General features: G+C 36.5%; 1 protein-coding gene across 1 annotated transcript; it reads right to left on the bottom strand.

The window, feature by feature from the left end:
• Positions 1–820: 820 nt before the first annotated feature.
• tars1 (threonyl-tRNA synthetase 1) lies at positions 821–22,338 on the bottom strand. The gene is made up of 19 exons (XM_053481305.1): positions 22,171–22,338; positions 21,689–21,769; positions 19,236–19,426; positions 17,999–18,122; positions 15,845–15,966; positions 14,759–14,876; positions 14,577–14,641; positions 12,715–12,793; positions 12,443–12,589; positions 9,459–9,557; positions 8,227–8,393; positions 6,480–6,642; positions 5,990–6,127; positions 5,695–5,772; positions 5,510–5,610; positions 5,110–5,214; positions 4,738–4,810; positions 4,535–4,649; positions 821–1,577 (listed from the first exon to the last, which is right to left on the bottom strand). Exons 1-19 carry the CDS (start codon positions 22,228–22,230, stop codon positions 1,429–1,431), a joined length of 2,175 nt encoding a protein of 724 aa, XP_053337280.1. The 5' UTR covers positions 22,231–22,338; the 3' UTR covers positions 821–1,428.
• Positions 22,339–22,774: the final 436 nt, after the last annotated feature.

Here is a 22,774-nt window from a genome sequence, read left to right as displayed (position 1 = left end):
TTAATTATTATGCAAATAAAACTTAATAAAAGCCAAATTAGATTTCACATGATTCATTCAAAATTCTAAATTAATATTTTGCAACATGAATGTGACATGGTTAAAAACGTTTTGCTTTTTAAGCTTTGGTCAAAAAACAATTAAAAAAATACATTTTTATAGGTCATGCGCTTCTAGAAGCTTACGTCAAAGAAATCTGAATAATTTGCTTTTTACAATTACTATTGTTTGAACCTGGACAATATAACGCTAAGATTTTTAGGGCACATTTAAAATCATCTTTCCAAAACGTCTGAACTTGGCAACATCTTAGCAAGATTGGTCACTTCCGTGTTGTATGAACTTCAGAACTAGCTTCTCTTGCGCACACATTTTCTGCATTATGTGCAAAACATAAAAAAAAAAAAAAATCAGCACCAATATTGTGTTTTGACCATATATGAACAAAATTATATGGGAAAGTAATAAACAGACCAAACCTGTTAATTATTGAATTAAATTATTGACGCAAATTCCCTCAAAAACACTCCAAAATTTTATAGACAGCCTCCCAAAAAGAGTAAAAGCTTTGGATACAATGTCATTGCAAGTTTGGCCAAATACTTTTCTTTATAAAAAGTACCTTTGAGGGGCTCGCCCTATTATCCGGAGATCGCTGCACCTTAAATGTTTCACTGTGGCTAAGCATCTTATCACCGCATTGCGATTAAGGGACATTTGCAGAAGATATCGGTCCCAATTTGACTTAAATTCTCCACATAGTTCAATATACACACCGCACATGAAACAGCACAAATGGAAAACTGAACCAGCAAACACATACAGTATAAGATTGATTTAATTTTCCAGACATTCCCTGATTTATAAGACAGACATCTTACAGCTTATAAAAAGAGAGGAAAATATGCCACCATGAAAAAAGGCTAACTTGATCAACTGAAATCCCCCCACAGGTTTGAGAAATTTGACACAAATCCAGACTGATTACACATACCGCTGTCTACACAGGACATAAAAAAAAAAGAAAAAAAAAGTGTCACCTTTGACTCTTTCGGGAAAAAAATTATGGAAATGAAAGTGAAAGTGTAGCCATTATTCTGTAGCCATGTTCATTTAAACTAAATTTACTTTATACTTTAAGATTTTATAGACACATTATTGCTTTTTATTACTACTGTATGAAATCCATGAATGTCAATGAGCTCATGAGAAGTGCCAGCAGTCAGGACAATTAATGGTTTTAGGGTGTGACAACCCATTTTTATAAACATCTGGTCCTGACGACAGATCTTGGAGCAATACAGCAAAAATGTGGTCTGTGTTTACTTTAATAGGAGTATTCTGCCTAGAGGCAGAGCATTTATTATTTGCCTGTCCCTGAGATGCAAAACATCTTATCAGATCAGCATGGTGTGGATTTTTAGAAGATTAAAACTCCTCTTCGGCGTTGCGGGTTCTCGATGCCTTCAGTTGTTTCAAGCGCTCCATGCAGTCGGTCAGACTTCTCTCCCCGTGGACCTTGTTATCTCTTGTTCGCACATTCACCGTGTCGCTGCTCTTTTCCTTCTCTCCCACCACTGCACAGGAAATCAGTAAGAAAAGGTTAACACTATAACTAAAGGGAAACTATATTGTGCAAATAGTATTATAGAGTCAACTGTGTAATAAATAGCGTTTCATATCTGCATCCAGTTAGTATTTCGATACAAGATAAGACTAGCAGGTCTATGATGCAGGGATTCTATGACGCAAAGGTAACCATATATCAATACGACACCAGTTATTACAACTGGGATGATTATAATAGCAGCTCAAATGAAGCGAAAAGCCTAAATGCAGTCATGTCATTAAAAAATATAAATTTCAGGATGATTTTGAACATTTTGAAAACAACGTTGATAAATTTGGGATCAATGATCAGTGCACGCTATACATTAAATATCTTCTTGATCTTACGTCTTCGGTGTGGCCTAGAGCTATGGAAAAAAAATTCTGAACAACTATGTATATATTTTTTTCATATTTAAAACAACAGTGTGCAGGATTTATGGAAACCAGGGACAAAAGTATGACATTCCTGAGCTTACTGTATGTGAGTCATGTTGACAATCCTGGAAAGAAATCTGTCATACTACCTACAGTATGACAGTGCAAACAGCACAAAGCAAACACAATACTGTAACGAGCAAAATGTATGGAAGATAAGGTTTTGAACTTTTTCGAACATATAATGTATTTATTTGTTAAACAATTTAGCAGCATGCCTGATTTACCCTAGTGGGGAATTTGCATCATTTTCCATTTGTCAGACCGAAGCATTCATAACAGTTATGGGCTCATTGTCTGCTTCTCTGCGTTTTTTCCTCCTACAATGTCACTCACATCAAGCAGACGTGAATCATCTGGTGTCTAACATATATTGTCTGCTCTGTGATTTGACTTGGGTGGTAACACAATCCAGCTTGTGCCCAAATTGTTTGAAAGGTTGGAAAACAAAGTACAGAAATAGAATAAAAATATATAGTGAACACAGATACGAAAATAGATACGTAAATCAGAAGAAATCACTTCAGACTTTTTCTCTATACTGTATTATAAATAGAGCCGTGCAATTAATCCGATTAGGCGATTGGGTCAATTTTGCTTTTTTTTTTTTGGCAAATGTTTAATAATCTAAAACTGAAATTTCTTAAACTAGAGCACAGCTTTTGCTGAAAATGCAAACCGTTTTAATCTTATGCAAACACAGTGGAACCTTGGACACTCTCTTTCACACACTAAGAGCAATTTGGGAACACCAATTAGCCTAACCTGCTTATCTTTGGACTGTGGAAGGAAGCCGGAATACCCGGAGGAAACTCACCAAGCACATGGAGAAAATGCAAATTCCATGCACATAGAGACGGGAATCGAGCCTGGCCTGGGAATCGAACCCAGACAAGGAGGTGCAAGGCGACAGTGCTAACCACTACACCACCATGCCGCCCCAAAAGTAGAGATTACCCAATGTAAAATATTACTTAAGAAGTAGAAGTCCTTGACTTATATTACTACTTGAGAAAAAGTACAAAAGTAAATTTATTTAAGAATTAAAGGAGGTCAGGGGTAGCTCAGTGGATAAGGCATTGGACTATGGTTCGAAAGATCCCAGGTTCAAACCCCACAACCACCAGGTTGTCCCTGTTGGGCCCTTGAGCAAGGCTCTTAACCCTCAACTGCTCAGATGTGTAATGAGATAAAAATGTAAGTCGCTCTGGATAAGAGCGTCTGCCAAATGCCTAAATGTAAATGTAATTAAAAATACTGAGCTTTTATTAGCTTACAGTAGCCTTTATGTCAGAGTCTCTCTCTCTCACTGACACAAAATGCAACCCCATGCACAAATGTAGTAAGCAGAAAGCACAGATATTTGCTGTAGGAAATAGTGGAGCGCAAGTAAAAAGTACAAATTAATAAATATAAAGTACATATACATGAACACTGTATGCACGTACAGTAATGAAGCAAATGTACTTAGTTAACTTACACCTCTGTTGCTATTAATCGAATCACAAATCATAATGCCCCAAAATGAAATTTAATTGACAGTCTACCTGTCATTCACAGCTCTAATTTTAAACATAGTGTTGTCTGTGATGGTGGCAGTCAGAAGCCTTTGTCTAACTGAAATCTATAATGAGCTAAAATGCCAAAAGGTTTTGCATGTTTAACTGATATAAATGACTCTCCTACTGATGTGCACAATAAAATGTTTTTTATTTAATAATAACTAAAAAGGTCAAACACCCAGGTGACATGCCATTCTGTGCTTACTATTTAGGCATATCACTTGTGGTGGTTGCATTTTTTACAGCCCTTAAGCCAATATACCATGAGATCCATGTTTTGGAAAAAATCCTCATCTCCGAAGAGGCTAAAATTCCAAAATCTTATATCCGGTAGCTTGAATTGTTGCCATGCCATGTTTGTTCACTTAGTAGTTGCTGCAATTTATTGATTCTATGGTCACTGCAGGAGTCTATATTTTGACAGCCAAACTCAGTAAGAAAGTTAATTTAAAAAAGTGCTCATAAAACCCCACTGGCTGCACTGAATCTTGTGGGAAAGCTGATGGCGAAGTATAAAATTATAAACAGTATGTTCTAACAAAACATGTTTCAAATGAAAGCGTCTTTTCCAAGCTACAATGTGTGAAAAAGTGTAAACTGCATTACAATCTGCCATAGGTGAATAATCAGTGGATTACAACGAGCTAGTAAAGTCTTGGCACTTTCCAGTCCATTACCTTTCTCATTCAAGTTTTACAAAAACAATTAGGGCTTCTAATTCATTTCTGGCATGCATCACCAGTTCAGGGTTTAGACTCTACTGAACATGGAACGCCAAACAATCCTCAAAAAAAGTCTAACTCTTTTTACTAAAATTGAGTTTTTCATTCCTAGTCTAATTTCAAATGTAAATTGCAGTGTGCAACCAAAGAAGAGAATGTATTAATTTTCTGACCTGCTGATCAATTACACCTGAACTTGTTTACCTAAAATGAAGTTGTACTGAGCCAACTGTGCGTTTCTGATCTTCTTATTCAGAGTGCAGCCCGGATCCAGGTCTACGTCTGTCATCAGGCCTGTGCTGTGAAACTCTTTTTGCACCTGAACAGAAAAAACCCCAACGTTAACGTAGAGCTATAAGTGTGGCTTTGTACAGTATATGCGCTGCATTAACTGCTGGGAGTCTTACCCTTTGTGCATAATCCTCACAAGTGGGTCCAACAGGCACAACCATGACCTGACGCGGGGAAAGCCACAAAGGCCTAGTAATAAAATAGGAAAAAAGAAATAACCGAGTCAATAGAAAAGAGAATTGAAGATGTGGTCAGCATGGACAGCCAAGTTCACTTCAAATGTTTAATGTGCAGCATGACCATCAGATCTTTTGCTTAAAACTAAATACATGCACAAAAACAATTATTGTATATTTATCCACTATTTGTTTAACACTTTACCCAAACTACCATGGATGAAAACTGCATGAAAATCACTGCAGGAATAACAGTTAATTAGCAATACTTATTAAAAAAAAATGTGCAAGATGCATACTATTTATACACACCATTTTCCACCATAGTTTTCAGTCAGGATGGCAATCATCCTCTCAACTGAGCCCAAAATGGCTCTGTGAATAATCACTGGTCTCTTCTTGTCATCTCCATCATGGCTACAGAAAGACACAGGAAGCGCATGATATATATATTTTTTTAACATTACTAATACTTCTATATTTCTACCTTTTATATCCTTTTTTTATTTAATATTTTACTATCTAAACATTTACTTGCATACCGATAGAAGAATGTGAATAGTTTTGCACAATGCAAAAATACAATTTGCCGGTGAAAATGAGTGTAATACAGGCAGACAAGCACTAGGTGTCACTGCCGCATTAACAAGATTTGTACAATGAGAAAATGTAGCAAAAACACATTTAAAGAAATCTGCAGCATGTATCTCACCTGACGAAGGTTAGGTTAAAGCGGATGGGGAGCTGGAAGTCCAGCTGAATGGTGGCACATTGGTGGTATCTTCCAATAGCATCCTTGATCTGAATGTCAATCTGAGGAATATAAACAAGTAAAGAAGTAAATAAAAGTTCAGGCAACATACCACATAAATCATCATGCTGAAAATGGTTTGTTACCTTTGGTCCATAGAAGGCACCATCTCCGGGGTTTAATACCCACTTCTCGCCGAACTCATTCAGACTGTTCTCTAATTGCTGTTGAAACAAAAATGAGAAAAATGACAGATGTGAAATGCAAAGCAGTGGTTTACCTTGCGTGTTGGCTGTCTCTTCACAGTGATTAAAATCTGAATTAAAAAACCCAAGTCCAAAAATCAACACCACAAGAGGTGTTTAAAATGTCTTAAACTGAGTTGGTTTGTAGCAGTCAACAAAGTGACAACAATTGACTACAAACAGAAATACGGGTTACCTTCTCAGCTTGATCCCACACTTCTGGCTCCCCGAGGAACTTTTCTGGTCTGGTGGAGAGGTTCAGTTTAAAGGTGAAGCCGAATACATCATACACTGCGCGCAGGAACTCCAGACAGCCTTTAATCTCTGACTCAATCTAAACATATTGAATTTTAAACAATATTAGACTTGGAATATTATTAGTACAGCACACTGTGTACTGGATATGTACTGTATCTAGCCATCCATCTCTCCAATCTTTCTCATCCATCTCATCTAAGCTTCTTATTCATCCTTTTTATCCAACTCTAACCATTCATTTATCCTTCTCCATCTATTCCAATCTCATCCATCTGACTATCTCTACAGTATATCTAGCCATCTTTTAATTTTATTATAAATTATTATTTTTAAAATATTTAGTAAATTAATTACAATTATTAGCTCTTGTTGGATTTTTACAGTACAAATTAGTGAACCTAAACAATATTCAACATTAAGCTCCTCACCTGGTCCATAGCACAGAAGATGTGCGCGTCGTCCTGCTGGAAGCGACGAACACGGGTGAGACCGGTGAGAGCTCCGGAGAGCTCGTTACGGTGAAGCACACCAAAATCAGCCAGACGCAAAGGCAGTTCCCTCCAGGAGCGAGGCCGGTGATCAAACATCAGACTAGAGATATAAATAAACAGATGGAGATGAAACTGCACAGCACAATGTTTAAGGACCCATGAAATGACTTGACAGCAGTGATTTGATTCTGTTAAATGACGTATTTCCTTTACATGCTGCGATTTCCACATCAGTAGTACCAGTAGTGTATGAAACACAACAGTAGCTTAGCATACCAGCTGTGGAGGATTTCTCACTGTCAATTTGCTCATTGAAATTTTGTCATTTTCAGTATCTCAAAACAAATGTTTCTAGCCATGCCTTGGAAATGCACCAGGCTATGGAATATTCATTACTCTGAACTATAGGGACAGTGGTAAACCATCACCTTTGAGGAAGAAATGTGGTCAGAAACATTCTGAATGAGCATGACCGGAGATCACATAAATGCTTAATAAAATCATATCGTAAAATAACAGTAGAACAGCAACGTTATGTACCTAAAAAATTGGGTCAGTCGACTACCTAAATACACCGAAAGACCAGGTTTTCCCTGTAAACACTTTTTTTTCTTCCTTGATAACATGGGCATGATCCAAGATGTCAATACCAGGATTTATCAGGCTCAAATTGTGAAAGGATGGTTCAAGGAGCATGAGATCATTTCACACATGGATTGACCAAAACCCAGGAGTCCAGACCTTAACCCTGTTGAAAATCTTTCATGGAATGTGCTGGAAAAGATTTTATGAAACAACCAGACTTTCCCATCATAAATTAAAAGACGAATGTGTGAACAGTAGGGCAGTTTATTATAATGTATTACTCACTTAAAAAAAAAAAAACATTTTCAGAAAGTTACATTTGCCTAAAACGTGCGCATGCTCATGTAAAAAAAAAAAATATATATATATATATCCCTTCTCTTCTTTATGTCTTTAAATTAGTTTTTTTTTTGTAAATACTGTATGCTGTTTAGATTCATGTTATTTGCGATGTTTACAGTATTCCTTTGGAAACCCAAAACATTTTTTTTAAAAGGTAATTTATTAAAAAAACCTTCTTTAGCTGTGGAATTATCTCTGAATGGGCATCACTACTGTTTGCTTACAACAGACGTGTCTTGTGAGTCAAGCATTAGACGCTTACAATACATCAAAAAGCAAGACATGTCTTGTTGCTGGATGTAAACAAGAACACCAATATTTCTCTTTTCAACACCATTTTCTGATGGAGTGAAGAAACAATAGTAATCACTTATTTACAGTGGTAACATTCTGACAATGCAACATTTCACAATGGACAGCTTCCTGAAATGGGACAAACTTTAAGCTGAAACAGAATGAAACCACTGACTTAACTTTTACTGTGATTTAACTTCAAACTGTAAGTGTCATTTAAAAAAAAAAAAAAAAAAATGGGATATTTTTCTCCACAGGTTTCTGGTCGCTACATTCTGATTGGCTAGAAAAATATACTTCCACAAAAAAAAAAAAAAAAAAAAAAAAAAAACGTGACCTTCTGAGTTCTATTAGAGCTGAAAAATACTGGACCACATTTGAGGACTTATATTCACTTGTTTAAGAAGGAGTATAAATGATGAGCTTTAAAATAAGTTTATATATCAGGACAAGACTGTTTTACCAGTGTCCAGGACAGTTCATGGGTTTAAGGGCGAAGATCTCCTTCTCCACCTCGAAGGAGAACATGTTCTCGCTGTAGTGTTGCCAGTGGCCGGAGGTCTGCCACAGTTTGCTGTTGTAGATGTTTGGAGTGACCACTTCCTGGAAGCCCCTCTTCCTGTATTCACTCTGTATTCGGAAAATTTGAAAACACATGCATCACAAATCTCACGGATATCTGCATAACTTTTTCAGCTGCAATAACTGAAGATCCCAAAAACAAACTGTAATTTTAAGTAAGACTTTGGAGCACTATTAAGGGCAAGTATATGGATTTGTAGTCAATGACTTTTTTTATAAACACCACATAGGTTTAAGGTCATATATCTCTCATATGTTTACTCTCAAAGGGCGGGGATGAACAATCTGTTTACACACAAACACAAGGAAACTAAATAATCATACTGTAGGTGTGACTGGATTTCAGGATGCCGGTTGTCAAAAGTACAATGAAAATTTTGTATGTAGGGCAGGAAATACAAGCACTTCCGCAAAACACCTTCGCTAAATAAATACATTTCAATAAAACAACCCTACTTCACTTATAAAATTGTCCATGTGGACCCAATCTTCACAGATTATACTAGCTCAACAGAATTATTACAAATAAGCAGATGTCTGAAACAATCAGTAGCTACATATCTATATGCTAGTAACAAAATTCTAAAATAAAGCTTACATACAGAGTGGCTATAAATATCCTGAAGACTTGATAGTGTATTATGGTATTATCTGGGAATCTGTAAACACTATTCTACATTCTTTTAACAAACAGTGCAGCTTATTTTCACTCAACTGCAATTAAAAGTTTTGTTACTGCTCTTGACTTATATCATTCTTATATAAAATATACTACCAATATAATACTAATTATCCAAAAAAAAACATTTTGTCTGCATTAAAAATATATATTTTTTTATTATTATTATTTAGAGCTTGCATTGCCCTGTAATCATTTTCCTTTAAAAATGCTAACATATAACTTGAACCACAATTGTCTTAGCTTGGACTGTACTGAAAATTTGATGCACAATTTTAATTTTCTTTTTTTACACATAATCACTGCTCACCATCTTAAACTAATCTATTATTTATTCAAAAGTAACAGTATTGTATAATGTTCCTACAACATTTATGATTTGTTTATAAAAGCAGCTTTTCTTCTGCACCGAATCCCTAGGAGACAAAGCTTACCCTTATAAACTCCACCAGTGTGTTGTAGATGTACGCCCCCTTTGGGAGGAAAAAGCAGCTACCGGGGCTGAGATCATGGAAGAAAAACAAATCCTGTTCCTGGAAACAAGAAACAAAAACAGCGTGTCGGTGTGCTGTTCTGCATTCAAGACACAATGATTATGCGTTCATGCACGAGAAGAAGACAAACAACAGGGGCAACTAAAGTCACAAAAAGGCCTAACAAAATAACAAATCAAGGGGAAAAAAAAGAGAAAGTGCTCAAGCTTCTGATTATCATTCTGGCTTTAGCTGTGACAAAGCGGTCCCGGTGTGCCAGTCGGTGTGCTCCCTAGCAGATGGCACATTAAGGAGACAGACATCTGCCAGCTTTACCCCCTGGCCTTGCTGCTAGTTAACACAGAGCACACAGGAGCACTGGGATTCTCCACACACAGCAGCTTTACTGAAAGCGTGGACAGCTTGCGGCCCAAGTCATTTACACTCCAGGAAGACTCCTTCCTCATCACGCCCATGCTTTTTCTACTGGTTTATCACCAACAGATCAAGACTGTATAATTACTAGCAGCCATCTTTCCTCACAAACACTAAATCTAGTCCTGCTGAGGGTGACTGCATTAAAAAAAAAAAAAAAAAAAAAAAAAGAGCGATACATGGATGGCAGCTCAATAAATTCTTCTTTATTCTTAACAGCTGGAGAAACACTGTGAGTCAACAATTTGGACAAACACATAAAAAGTGATATACTGCCAGGGCTTTTGGATAGTTTTTTTTTTTCCCAACACCATGCAAGGAGATTTGGGAGAAGTAAACAAAAAAGTAGGGCTGCTCAGTTATGAAAAAAAAATCATAATCACGATTATTTTACACGATTACTCATTGAATTTGAAAATATGTTGCATTTATTAAACAGAACAGTGAATTCTCCTTAAAACAGATTAAGACAGTCTTTAATGGATGACTGTGTTGCGAAGGATGTTGTGGGGGTTGTTCGTCGTTCTTTCTGTTTCTTCGTTAGTTGTCATATGTCGGTCTGTGTTTAAATTTTAAATGGTCAGAAAGATTTGTGATGTTACCAACCAGTGCCGACACAACCGCGTACAGTAGCAAATCTTGCACCTAATATGTTTTTGATCTACGTCCGCTTCTTCGAATCCAAACTGTTCCCAAACAACAGAATAGCTTCTACCTCTTTTGTTGACCAAAGACTTCTGTGGCTGCTCTTTTTCTGCCATCTTCACTCGCGCTGTTTTTTTAAATGCGATCAGATACCACGTACACAACTTCTTCGCTGACAGTATAGTGTGAGAGAGTTCGGGCTTCTGGAAGGGCGAAAGGGCGGATGCACGCACAGGTCAAAATAACGTAAAAAAAAAAAGAAAAAAAAAAAAGTGAATAATCGTTTTTCTCGATTTCACCATTTTTGTGATCGTTGAGACCCGAAATTGAAATCGAAATTCGATTCATTGCACAGCCCTACAAAAAAGTATTCATATTATTACTCACATTACAAATCATCACCACAAATGCATCTCAAAGTTTGTCAAAATATTGAGTAGGCCCCATTTTTGTCACTAAAACAGCCCTGACCAATCAAGGAATGGACTTCACTGAACCACCAAAGGTATGCTGTGGAATCTAGCACCAAGCTATCAGTATATACAGATCCTCTATGTACTGTAAGATGCATCGTGGGGCCTTTATGGGTCAGACTTCTCAGCACATCCCACAGATGCTTGACTGGATCTGGGGATTCCAGAGGGCACCTAGGCAACACCTTAAATTTCTTGTTGTGTTCCTCACAACATTTTTGGAGTGCGATGGAGTTCTGAATAAGCCATTGCCATCAGAGAATACTGTTCCCAAAGGTTTCTCACCATCCCACTGCTCAAAGCATCCCACTGCCTCTACTCACGTATAATACACCCTGCAGTCATCTCTTCCCCAGTACACGATGCACACACCCCTGGCCATCCTCATGATGTAAAAAAAAAAAATGACGGTCCAGGGTCTGATACACACGTGACCATTGTAGGTGCTTTGACAGTGGACAGAGGTCAGCATGGGCACCCTGACCCGTCTGTGACCCGTCAGAGATCACATCACCAGGAACATCCCACATGGGCTGCAGTTTTGGAATTGCTCGGACCCAAATGCTTGTGCTTGCCTATTTTTTTTCTGCAACTAACACATCAAATTTAGGGGAAAAATGTTCAATTGCTGCCTAATATATTTCACCCACTTCCAGAAGCCATTGTAACAAGGTAATTAAGGTTGTCCACTTCATCTGTCAGTGTTCATAATGTTTTGGCTGATCAGTGTCTATTCCAGTATTTTCTGAGAAGAGGACTGCTATTACTATAACAGTATTTTCTCAACATACATCTTCCTTTATAATATATACATTTATTTATTATTAATATATATAAATTCATTGACGATAGTCAATATTGAATTATTATAGTAATGGCAAAGATTACACTATGATTCATGTGATCTCTTCAGTAATGCTGATTCTCCATGATAATCCTTTGCACTACATAATCAATATTGGACTTTTCAGTTACTTCACTACCTGTGCCTCAGATCATTACATTACTAAATTCATAACTATATAGACATCTATACAAAATGGCATTAATTCTGCTGGATTCTTTTACTTTAAATGTTACTTTTATATCTTTCCATATCTGAAATCTAAATCTTAAATTCAAGCCAGTGCTGCACCACGATTCAATCCAGTAACACATCCCATCAACAAAACTCTAGATCATATCATTTTGTAATACACCGGGAAAAAAAAAAAAAAGTATTAAGATGCATACTGTAGATCTTCAATCTGTCATACAGATTGTATTTAGGCCTGATAGCATAAAACCAACTTAATGTTGGACTGAATAACACAAATATCTACAAAAGTAAAATATAATAATATTAGACTGGACTAGACAAATAATGACAAAACATTTTATAGACGTCCATACCCGTCCCAGTTTACGGTGATCTCGGTTCTTGGCTTCTTCTTGAAATTTCTCCCACTCCTTCAGCATCTTAGGGTCAGGGAAGGAGATGCCGTAAATGCGCTGCAAGGTCTCCATGTCAGCTTTGCCTTCCCAGTATGTGGAGGAATTCTGAACATTAGGACAAAGGATGCAATTTTATGTATGCAATAACAGACCAATTAAAAAAATTAAATAGAAATGCAGTGTACTATGCGATATAATATATAAAATCTAATTTTGTAATCTAATAGTACCTTATGGATCTTCAAGGCTTTGATCTTCCCAGTGTGTCTAACATGTGGTCCTCTACATAGGTCAATCAATGGCCCACACCTTTAGAGGAATAGATAAGAGCATATAATAAGAGCATATCTACCATAATAATCTCTTCTCTCTCCCTCTTCATATGTTTTCTCTGATAAGCTGTGTATAAATTTATTTGAACATTTAGGACTGGAGACAAAAATCTTACATTTTTATTTATTTTATTTTTTTAATAAACACACTGAAATCCATCTTTGTAAAAAAAAATAAAAAAATATATATATTTTTAAAAAATAGGGAATGCTTAGTGCTGGTTTGACTTCAAGTCAAACTATGACCACTGTTAAGTGTTCCCTTTATTATTGTGGTTTATTTTATATAAGCATTATATTAGAGATGCAGTGATGCTGATAAAAGACCTCAATACTCATTCAAAAATGCTCTGAGAGACAAGACAAACAGAAGCCATTTGAATTTATTTTGAATAATATTTAAAGCAAATCGAAAAAGATTACACCATCTCTCTCCAATACAAGTAACCTAATAAAACATCTTCAAAGCAGGTCAAAACTGCTGTAAGCATTATGGAGGCAAGTGAACACCAAACACTGATACATACTCTTTCTTCCTCCCATGTCTACCAGGGTCTACTTCTGAGTCAGGCTGCAATTAAACAACACCTTGTATTTACTGTTAATGAGCGCACTTGCAAAATCTTAAACATTAATCTTGGTGTGAGGGGTACATTGTTATGAGAACCATAACCAAATACTGTTCTAATGCTTGTGATTAGGGCTGCACACATTTCTGTGCACTAATACATTGACAATAAATCAATTAGATTTTGGTAGTAACAAAACATAATTTTTTTTTCTAGCAGAAAAATCCCAATGAATTAGCTACAAGACAAATTGATAAACCCAAAACAACTTAAATATACAATATTATCTTTATTATTACGATTATTATTATAATTTTTTTTATTGGCATGAGAGGGTTTTCAGCACTGTCCTTTTTACAGTTTGATTATTATTTTCAATTTTTATCGTTATTATTATTATTAATATGGTATAACAGTCCATAGTTGATCAGTACTCATTCTTCCCCATGGTTCAGAACGAGTAACACCAAATTAATAGCAAAGTTTAACCTTATCTTCATTCAAAATACAGTTTTACTGCCACAGTTTGCAGTTTTATATACACAACAGTAAGCAAAAGCTTATTACATCATCGCAAGTTACATTTTCGCTTGCACTGTGCTCAAGCGTTACTAAAACCGACTGTAAAACAAAAATGACTAGACAGTGCTAAAAATCCTCCCTCAGCAACTAACTAACTAATTAATAATGATAATAAAACTTATACTGTAGCTCAATTTACACACATACAATTCCTTTATTTCACAAAATACATACATTATTTATTACTAGCCCAAGACACGGTTTAAACGTGAAAAAAGGCCCATGTGTGCTCGACTTTGCACAGCCTGACAAGGCAAACTCTGATTGGCTGCTTCTCAACAACAATGGAATTTTTTTTCCTTTTAAGTTTCGTTATCTATTACAATTCTAACCTATTGAAAATACTCTTTCCTTTCTGTCCCCCGTCAAATATTGTGCATTGCCCGAGCTGCAAGAGCACCCTCTTGTGGTGTACAAGTTAAAACATAAGTGAGTCAAGGAGCATTACAATGCAAAACATTATCGGTCAAATTGATTTTTTTTTTAACGATTAAACTCTTCCCTGCAATTAACTGATTAATGAGTATAGGATGTTAATGATTAAACATTATTCATGATTTATCCTAATTTTGTAAGTGTTAAACTGATGAATAGAACAGTTAGTCCTACCTGTAGACTGTAGTTGTTGGGGTGGTAACCTTCTCATTCAGGATCCTGCACTTAAATTTGTTGTACTGCGGAAGACACAGAGGCACGAACTTGAGGTACATCAGGATTTAAGAAGAATTTGTCTTCTTTTATGAACCTCCCACCTCCCACTGCCGAGCCGAGTCAAAGGTAAAAACTCGTACCTTGAACATTTCCAGAAGAGTCTCCTTTTTTACTTCTAACCGCTCAAAAGGCTGCTTCTCCTTGATAATCTTTTTACACAGGTTCTCAAGACAGGGGAAGTCATTACTTGATACGCCTCTGAAAGCATGCGTGTCAGAGTGGGAGAGAAAATAGTTGAGCATTCATGAATAAACATGAGCGAAGAAAAAATATATATAAATAAATATAAATAACTTCCAAAGTGGTAAGAAAGAAATTCCAAAAATCTCCTGGATGCCATATTCGGAGGAACTTTCTCCATTACCAGTCACCTTATTCGGCTTCGCGGTTTCGCTGCTTGACACGTCTACACTATAAACAAGGTGCAACTTGACAGTCAAATCATCCCCTAGAATATCATTAGCATAAATTGGCTTTTCAGCAAGAAAATAACGGTGCTTATTATTTCCTCCCGTCGCACTAATTTGAAGGCGCAGCTGAAGAGCCCAGTCGAAGAAAAGGTCAAATAAAATTGTTTATAACGCATCTTTCCTGAGCTCGCTTTGAACACACTGGCCGTGATCTGTCTTTGAAATTAACATTTCTTTAGCGTATACTAAATATTCTGCCATCACCGGAAGAATTCATTAAACTAATAAAAGCCTGACCTTGTGCTGAGAATAGAAAGAAAATTCAAAACCTGTTCATTCTGTAACTTTCCCCTCAGATCTGAATGGTTATTAAACTGTCTGATAAACAACTGAATAAATTCACGGGAAATTTAAAGATTTATACCCGAGAGGCAAACTTTTAGCTGTAGCCCCATTTGGCACTAAATTTAATCAATAGTTATTATTTATATTTTTCTTACTCCGCTTGGCTGCTATGGATCTGCCTTTTAATACACTAGAAAAAAAAAAAACTCATTAATCTTATTCTCTTTACACAAACATGACAATACTAAGAATCAGCAATAACAAGAATTAGCAGTTCTTCTATTGTTAAAAAAAAGATAATTATAATAAAAGTAATATTAATAATCATACCAGACCTATCTAGAGCACAAGAACTCTACTGACCCATTGTACTGTGCGGTTTATAAAATAAAATATAATTTCTACACTCACTCATTATCCAGGTACATGTCATAGTAGAAGCCATTCTCAATAGGAGGTCCATAGCACAGGCAGCCTCCGTACACTTTCTCCATGGCCTCACCCATAATGTGAGCGCTGGAGTGCCAATAGACCTTAAAACAGAACCATTTCATTTAGATTTAGCCCAAGAAAATGCATCATGAGACCAAAAGTATGCGGATACCAGCCTGAAAATCTCTATCCAAAGTTTGCTTTTACAATTCTTTTGGGATTTCTTGTTGTAGTCTACAAAAGACTTTCTAGATATTTTTGAGCTTTGTGGGAACAGTTTGGAAAAGGCCAGCATATGGCTATAAAGGATGAGTGTCCAACTACTTTTGGCCTTTTACTGTAGTTAAATATGGATCATGTAGTAACACTGTAACGCTAACAAAATGCTCAAGTACCAAACACACATGCTGCAGTAATCACATGATAAAATCATTTACGAAAAATGTCAGTTATTGTTGATGCACGGCAAAACATTCCACACAACTTCCAAACAAAGGATGGGGAATTATTTTTAATTATATATATATTGAAATTCCATACATTATGATACAAAAAATTCACTATATGTATTGCTTGGCCCTATTCATACCAGCAACTTTTATTTCCAATTAGGATAACAGCACAAAAGGCTTGCAGATCTGAAACATTAAATTCTGTGTAACTCTTTAATTGTATAAAATTAGTGCAGCACTCGCCAATCCCCTGCATCTGTACGTTACTCGCGCCCCTACTGGTACGTGTGCAACATTTTGGGGAGGGGCTCATCCTTAACAGCAGCACATGCAGCACACTAAAGCATATATTAAGAAATTTGTCTACAACCAAGATTCAGGGCCAATAAAACACAAGTAGAAGCAAAGATGATTAGACTATTGCTGCTTGTCCCCAGATTTAATATACAAGATTATCAAACATTATCTACTCTCTGGCAGTAGAATTTAGTTTAATTGACTTTTAGAAAAGATAAATACATAATTTTTGACATAATATACTTGCTTTTTAATACACTTGATTCATCTGTCAACAAATTTTCATATTCCCTCATTAAAAAATGTTTTAGGCTGAGCTGCGAGTCACAAATGCATTACAGTCTTAATTGCTTCATCAGAAGCTAATCTTCTTCCTCATAGAGATGCTTTCGGGGAACAACAAGTTTAATCACGACTATAGGTAGAATGCAGTAAACACCTTTTTGGTCAACGAAAAAAAAAAAAAAAAAAAAAGGACAAATGTGTGGACAAGATCACAACGTCCTTGGATAACAATCTCTTGCGTTTAATCCGAAGTTTAAGCTTAAGCTCTTCAAGAAGCACCTCACTGTAACGAGCACTGTTGATTGTTGGACCGTTTTCCTGATAATGCTTCAAAACTGGCCACTGGCCTTCTCTCTGTTTCACCCAAATGAGGATGGGTTCCCTGTTGAGTCTGGTTCCTCTCAAGGTTTCTTCCTATTACCATCTTAGGGAGTTTTTCCTTGCCACTGTCGCCCTAGGCTGGCTCACCAGGGACTATCTGACCATTTCGATATATACACATTCAAATTCTATACAAACTTAAATAATTCTTTTGATTGTGTAAAGATGCTTTGGGACAATAGTGTCCGGAAAACGCTGATGAGACAACAGAAGTTTTAATATAAACGGAGTGCAGATAATTTTTGACTCACCCTTAAAAATCTGTCAAACAGATAATCCAAATATCACTGATCATTTTGGAATGATATTTGCCTTTATAAGTGTTGTGTATTTGCACTTTTGGGAACACCACCTCGGTACTTATTTGTATTCTAGCGCTGTAACGCTGACTTGCTACAGTCATTAGGGATGTCATTTTATAAGCGTAACATGAACGCAATTTAGGTGGAGCTGGAGGTTTTACACTTATTTTTACCACTTTTCCTGTGAGATTTGTTACTGGAATGATAAATTAGACAATTAATATAAGGAAAATGCATTGAGGCTATGTAGAATCTAGACATAGCGGACATCAAGTTCCACTTTCGCTTATACACACATCAGTAACTCGGTCAATTTGTCTGCTGCTCCATTGAGCAACTGTTACCTGTAGAACAAAAACAGCTCCTGACTGACTCATCGTTAATCAAAATTACAAGAAATGGTATTATGGGCTTACTGCTTGTGCTTCCTCATCGTCAAACTTGAGAAGCTGCAAACTGCAGTCTCCCTCCAGTGGTCTGTCAAGGTCCCATACGTCATTGTTCACTTTGGCAATCACAGTGTTATCAGCAAGGCCTTGGCTGGTTGACAATTACAAACAACACAAGAAAAAAAAAATCTTTAATAAAAGGCAAAAGGAAAATTAAAAAATACTTGGTGCTTTAGGTGATGATTTTCATGTATACAGTTTTGCCTTTCTGTACTTATGGTTACGCTCTAAGTCCACATGACATCAAAAAAAAAAAGAAGTGCCATTGTATGCCATGTGTATCACGCTGAGCATTGTGGGCTTACACTCCGTCTCCACCAACCAACACTTACATGCACAAGGCATAGAAAACAAAAGCAGTATGGCATGCAAGCTTGGATTTTGAATGTACCTGGGATACGTGGTGTTGAATACTGTGCTCCCGTTCAGTTAAGCTTTTGCTCAGTTCGTTAGTTTTGTGTATTGTATTGCACAGCAAACAAACATGCCTCTGATATACTTCCCTCATATTTAAATGGCAAAAATAAATAAATAATAATAATAATTAATTAACAAGGCACATTCACCTTGTAGTTGACTGTAATACTACATGCACCAATGTACACTAAAATGTTGCTCGCATTTCCAGTTCTGCTCATAAATACTTTTTATTCGCATGCCTGTGGGGGCGTTCGGAAATAATGCCTGTTGGACAAAAATAGAACAAAAGTAACATGACCACTAATTAATGATTAGCACTTCAGCAGACTAGAATACAGGTGGCCTTGAGGGTTTCTTTTCTTTTTTTAATTAGCAAGCTTGCTAAGGTAGAGAATTTCAAAAGACAAATAAACTTAAAAAAAAAAAAAAAAAAAAAAAACGCTGCCAGACGCTAATTTCTTTGTTGCCAGAAGCGATTAAGCAATGCTATGTCCTTTGTAATTCTCCTTAATTGACTGTTTCACCCATCAAATATTGTTTATGTTCAGCCTGAGCTGCTACTGCAGCTAGAGAAATTAATCTGTCATCATCTTTAAAGTATTTCCTAGAGTATGCACAAATTTTGTTCGCTTGTTTTAATTGACACTCACCATCTCTATTTATTAGAAAACGCAGTGAACGCTCATGTGGCGCTATGAATAAGCAGAAGCAAAAACTAGACTTGAATTATATTCAGCTATGAGAAGAAGCAAATGTATTTGTGTGATGGCTTGTGTGGTCTTACCTAATGCCAGCGGCCACCTGGTACGGTGTGGTCTTCCAGGACTCGCCGTCTACCACTTTACCATCAGGCAGGGTGATCTTGATGGGCTTGCTTTCCTTCTCAGCTCTCTCGACCAACAGAGCATCGTGTTCAGCCTTTAGCTTCTTGTACAGGACCAGGCGATCTTCTATGTATTGAGGTTGAGGATTCAACTGTACAAGGAAACAAAAAAAATAATCCTAAATCCATAACAAGGTTAAAATTTTTTTTGAACATTAAAAAAAAAAAAAAAAAAGCTGTATAGATCAGAGGATGAGATTGGTGCATGCTTCCTGCACACATGTCAGGAGAGAGACGGCACTGATGACATCACGTCTAAAAAGATATTTACATCCGTGATTATGTACGACGTGGGTTCCATATCTGATTCGATCCGATCAGTATGCTGTACTTGTGCTCGAGACCAACTTTTTCAGTAGTTGGTCTCGAGAACTGGCAGAACCTGTTTTTTTTTTGTGTGTGCGTGTGTGTGAATATGATCTGATCCAGTTTATTATGCAAATGAAATAAAATTGCCAATGCATATGCAAAATTCTTTTTATTGTGCCAATCATTTTTCTGCAAACATAAAGCCAAAGACAGATAAGTCTACAAATATTAACAAACCCAAGTTACCGAATTTGAAACCGCAATATACAAACCACAGTAAATATAAAACAATAGCATTAATAATAATTCACCCGTTACAGTCCTGGCCTTAAAGGCAGAATTACAGGCTTGCAAGTGCTTAGCTTGTGTATTAAACTTCAATGTACTGCATCATCAGCCCATGTCTGTTAAGGCAATAATCTTACATCTGACTTGGTGTAAAAATATGTTATACAATTTATGGGTTATTACACAGCAACAGCATTTTGCCTGTCGCTGTCTTTGGTCAGTTTTGGTCGTTTGCATACAGCACATGATTTTAATCACATGAAAGTCTTTCTGAATGACACACATCTTGATATCTTAAATTCCAATTGGCTCATAATGTCATACATACTGTAGTAGTGCACTTAAACTTATTTCCTTAGGTATTTAAACTATAAAGAGAATGGGAAAGTAGAAGGAAAAGATAAGATAAAATTATGAGTACTTATCAGATAAAACAATAGCAACACAATGAACAAATAACCACAACCTGTAATACTTGTTGGCATAAAACACTTATGTGTGGACTAACACACATGTTCTGTGACTGTCTGAGTGAAGAGATCTAGAGCTAACCCTAGTATGGGTTCTTTACTGTCAGATAGAGTTTTAACCTAGTATTAGCCCAAACTGCAGAAAGTGACTAAATATGTCTGTTTTCGGTTGTGTCCAGCATTGTTTTTGTTTTGTTTTTTTTGTTAGACATGAGCTCCTAAATGAACCAAAGGACAGAGTTGAAGTGCAGGATAAGTGCCATGTGACCTAAACTAGGTCTAAATGCTATAAACAAGTTATACAAGAGGTTTTCAACTCAAACAGGGAATTTTGCAGAATAACAAATTTATACTGTAAAAGTTACAATTCCATTTATTATGGGGCCTTAACCCTTCACTGCTCAGATGTATAATGTGATAAAACATCTGCCAGATGTCCTTAGATAAGGACATCTGCAAAATGTTTAATGTAAATGTTGAAATCGGTTAGAGTGCGCTTAGGATTGTACATGGATATGGAAATAACTCCTGGTCAAGTTCCTGTAATGCGCAAAAGTAGTGTTTGTGATTCATTGTTTGTACAGTTCCCATAAACAGATGCACAAGTATCCATTGATTTTTTTTTTTAGGATCAGGCGTTCCACTCGCTAAATGTTCACAGAAATGCTTGCTATGGCATCCAAACCACCTCAGCCGGAATAATCATTCATGGCCGTACAGCCTTCTTTAAAACTTGTGCACCATTCAGATGCATTATTGCAGCTAAAAGTTTCATGACCTTTCTGTTCTTGAAGTCTTCTGTAAATGTCAATTTGTTTTACACTTTAGAAATCTCAAGTTCTGGATTATCTTGATTAATTTCTTAAACATGGATTGGTGATTTCTATGAGCAAATAAATATTTATTAATTATTTAGGTTTTGTTTACACAACTAGTGAATACAGTTAAATAAAGTTTTGCTTTACAAAATCACATGTAGTGTGAAAGCTGACCAAACCAGGTATCAACTTGAGACTTAATCTTCCTAAAAGCGTTTCTTTACACAGTAAGTGCTGCATGGCAGTCGACAGAGCAGACGTCCACAGTGTGTAAAATATGAGTGAATCAGAAATTACACTAAATGACGGCTTATACTGGATTGTACTATACCAGCAAAAAGAAGTGATAACATGGCAGTAGGTCGTGTTTAGATCAGGAATTATCCTTCTGCACGAGGAATGATGGATCGTAATTAAACACTTGGGGAAAAAAGAAATCAGAGAAGATCAAAAGAAAGAGGGGACCTACCTCGGCTCTGCACCCTGCGTCTCCAGCTGCTTTGCTCTTTTTCTTTCCTCCATCTTTCCCAGCACTGTCTGCTGCCTTGCCCTGACCGAGATGAATAAGACGGGTGTGACTGTTTGAAGCTAACATACAGTTTGCAGTTTAAACATGCTGCCCCTCCCATTGCAAAAAGGAATCAGGAACTGGTTCAAGTTCAACAAAGCTGTTAACAGTAGTCACTATGATAAATAATGTGCATTAAGGATGGTACATGGATACAGGGGTTAAAATGAGCAGAATAACTGATAATAAAGCTATCTAGATATGCAGTTACACCACAGGCACAATTGGGTAATATTTTCTCTATGTTAACTAATTAGTTAAGGAGAAATAGTTAACTGAACTAAACGAGCACGAGCAGTTTGACAGCATGCTAATGAATGGCAAGCGAGTTAGCAGACAAGCTAACCAAATGATGCTACTCAGCTAAAAACGTTTAACATTACCTGCTTCCCCTCTTTAACCTTTAGCTCTTTCATTTGATCCACAATGGCCTCTTCTGTCATTCTGGGATGATAGAAATAACTCAGAAGCGCGAATATACCCTCAGTACGGAACTTTAGCAGCGCCCTGTGCCGGTATACAGCAACGTCGCCCGGATATAGAACGAATAAACCAATGCTGATGCAACAGTAATGAAACTTCGGGCTCTTTATTGACTGACAGCACATTTCAACGAATAGCAATGCTCTGTTTCCGTAATGGGCGGGTTCTTCTGCGGCCTGACCAAACATTTCAGCCAATGATCTTCGAGTGAACTGTAACGTAGGCGTCGCAGGGAAATGACGCAACATTCACCGTAGAGATCTTGTTGTTACAGTAATATTAGCATTCATTTTAGCTGCAGATATGCTATCCATTCTAGTAAATCATGATTTATCAGTGAAAAAACTAAACATATTTGGAAAAACTTTAGCAATTAGTCAAGTAGCAGGTGATACTACACTATTTTTACAAAACAAAGATCAAATTCCTCTGGCTATCTCATTAATTCATTCTGTAAAGCTAAATTTTAACTAAATTTGAAAATCTAATACTAAAATTTTAAAA

This window comes from Clarias gariepinus, chromosome 21, assembly GCF_024256425.1.
Source record: "Clarias gariepinus isolate MV-2021 ecotype Netherlands chromosome 21, CGAR_prim_01v2, whole genome shotgun sequence".
Lineage (NCBI taxonomy): Eukaryota > Metazoa > Chordata > Actinopteri > Siluriformes > Clariidae > Clarias > Clarias gariepinus.
Note: the sequence above shows the minus strand (reverse complement) of the source record. Positions and strands in the feature narration are given on the sequence as shown.

What these genes read in the sequence shown, in the direction of transcription:
- tars1 (XM_053481305.1), bottom strand. Translation starts at nt 22,230, where the DNA reads ATGACAGAAGAGGCCATTGTGGATCAAATGAAAGAGCTAAAGGTTAAA. An exon ending in CAGGTGGCCGCTGGCATTAG is followed by an intron (nt 18,123 to 19,235) that starts GTAAGACCACAC and finishes ATTGTCAACCAG; the next exon opens with CCAAGGCCTTGCTGATAACA. An exon ending in TGTGGGATCAAGCTGAGAAG is followed by an intron (nt 5,773 to 5,989) that starts GTAACCCGTATT and finishes TTGTTTCAACAG; the next exon opens with CAATTAGAGAACAGTCTGAA.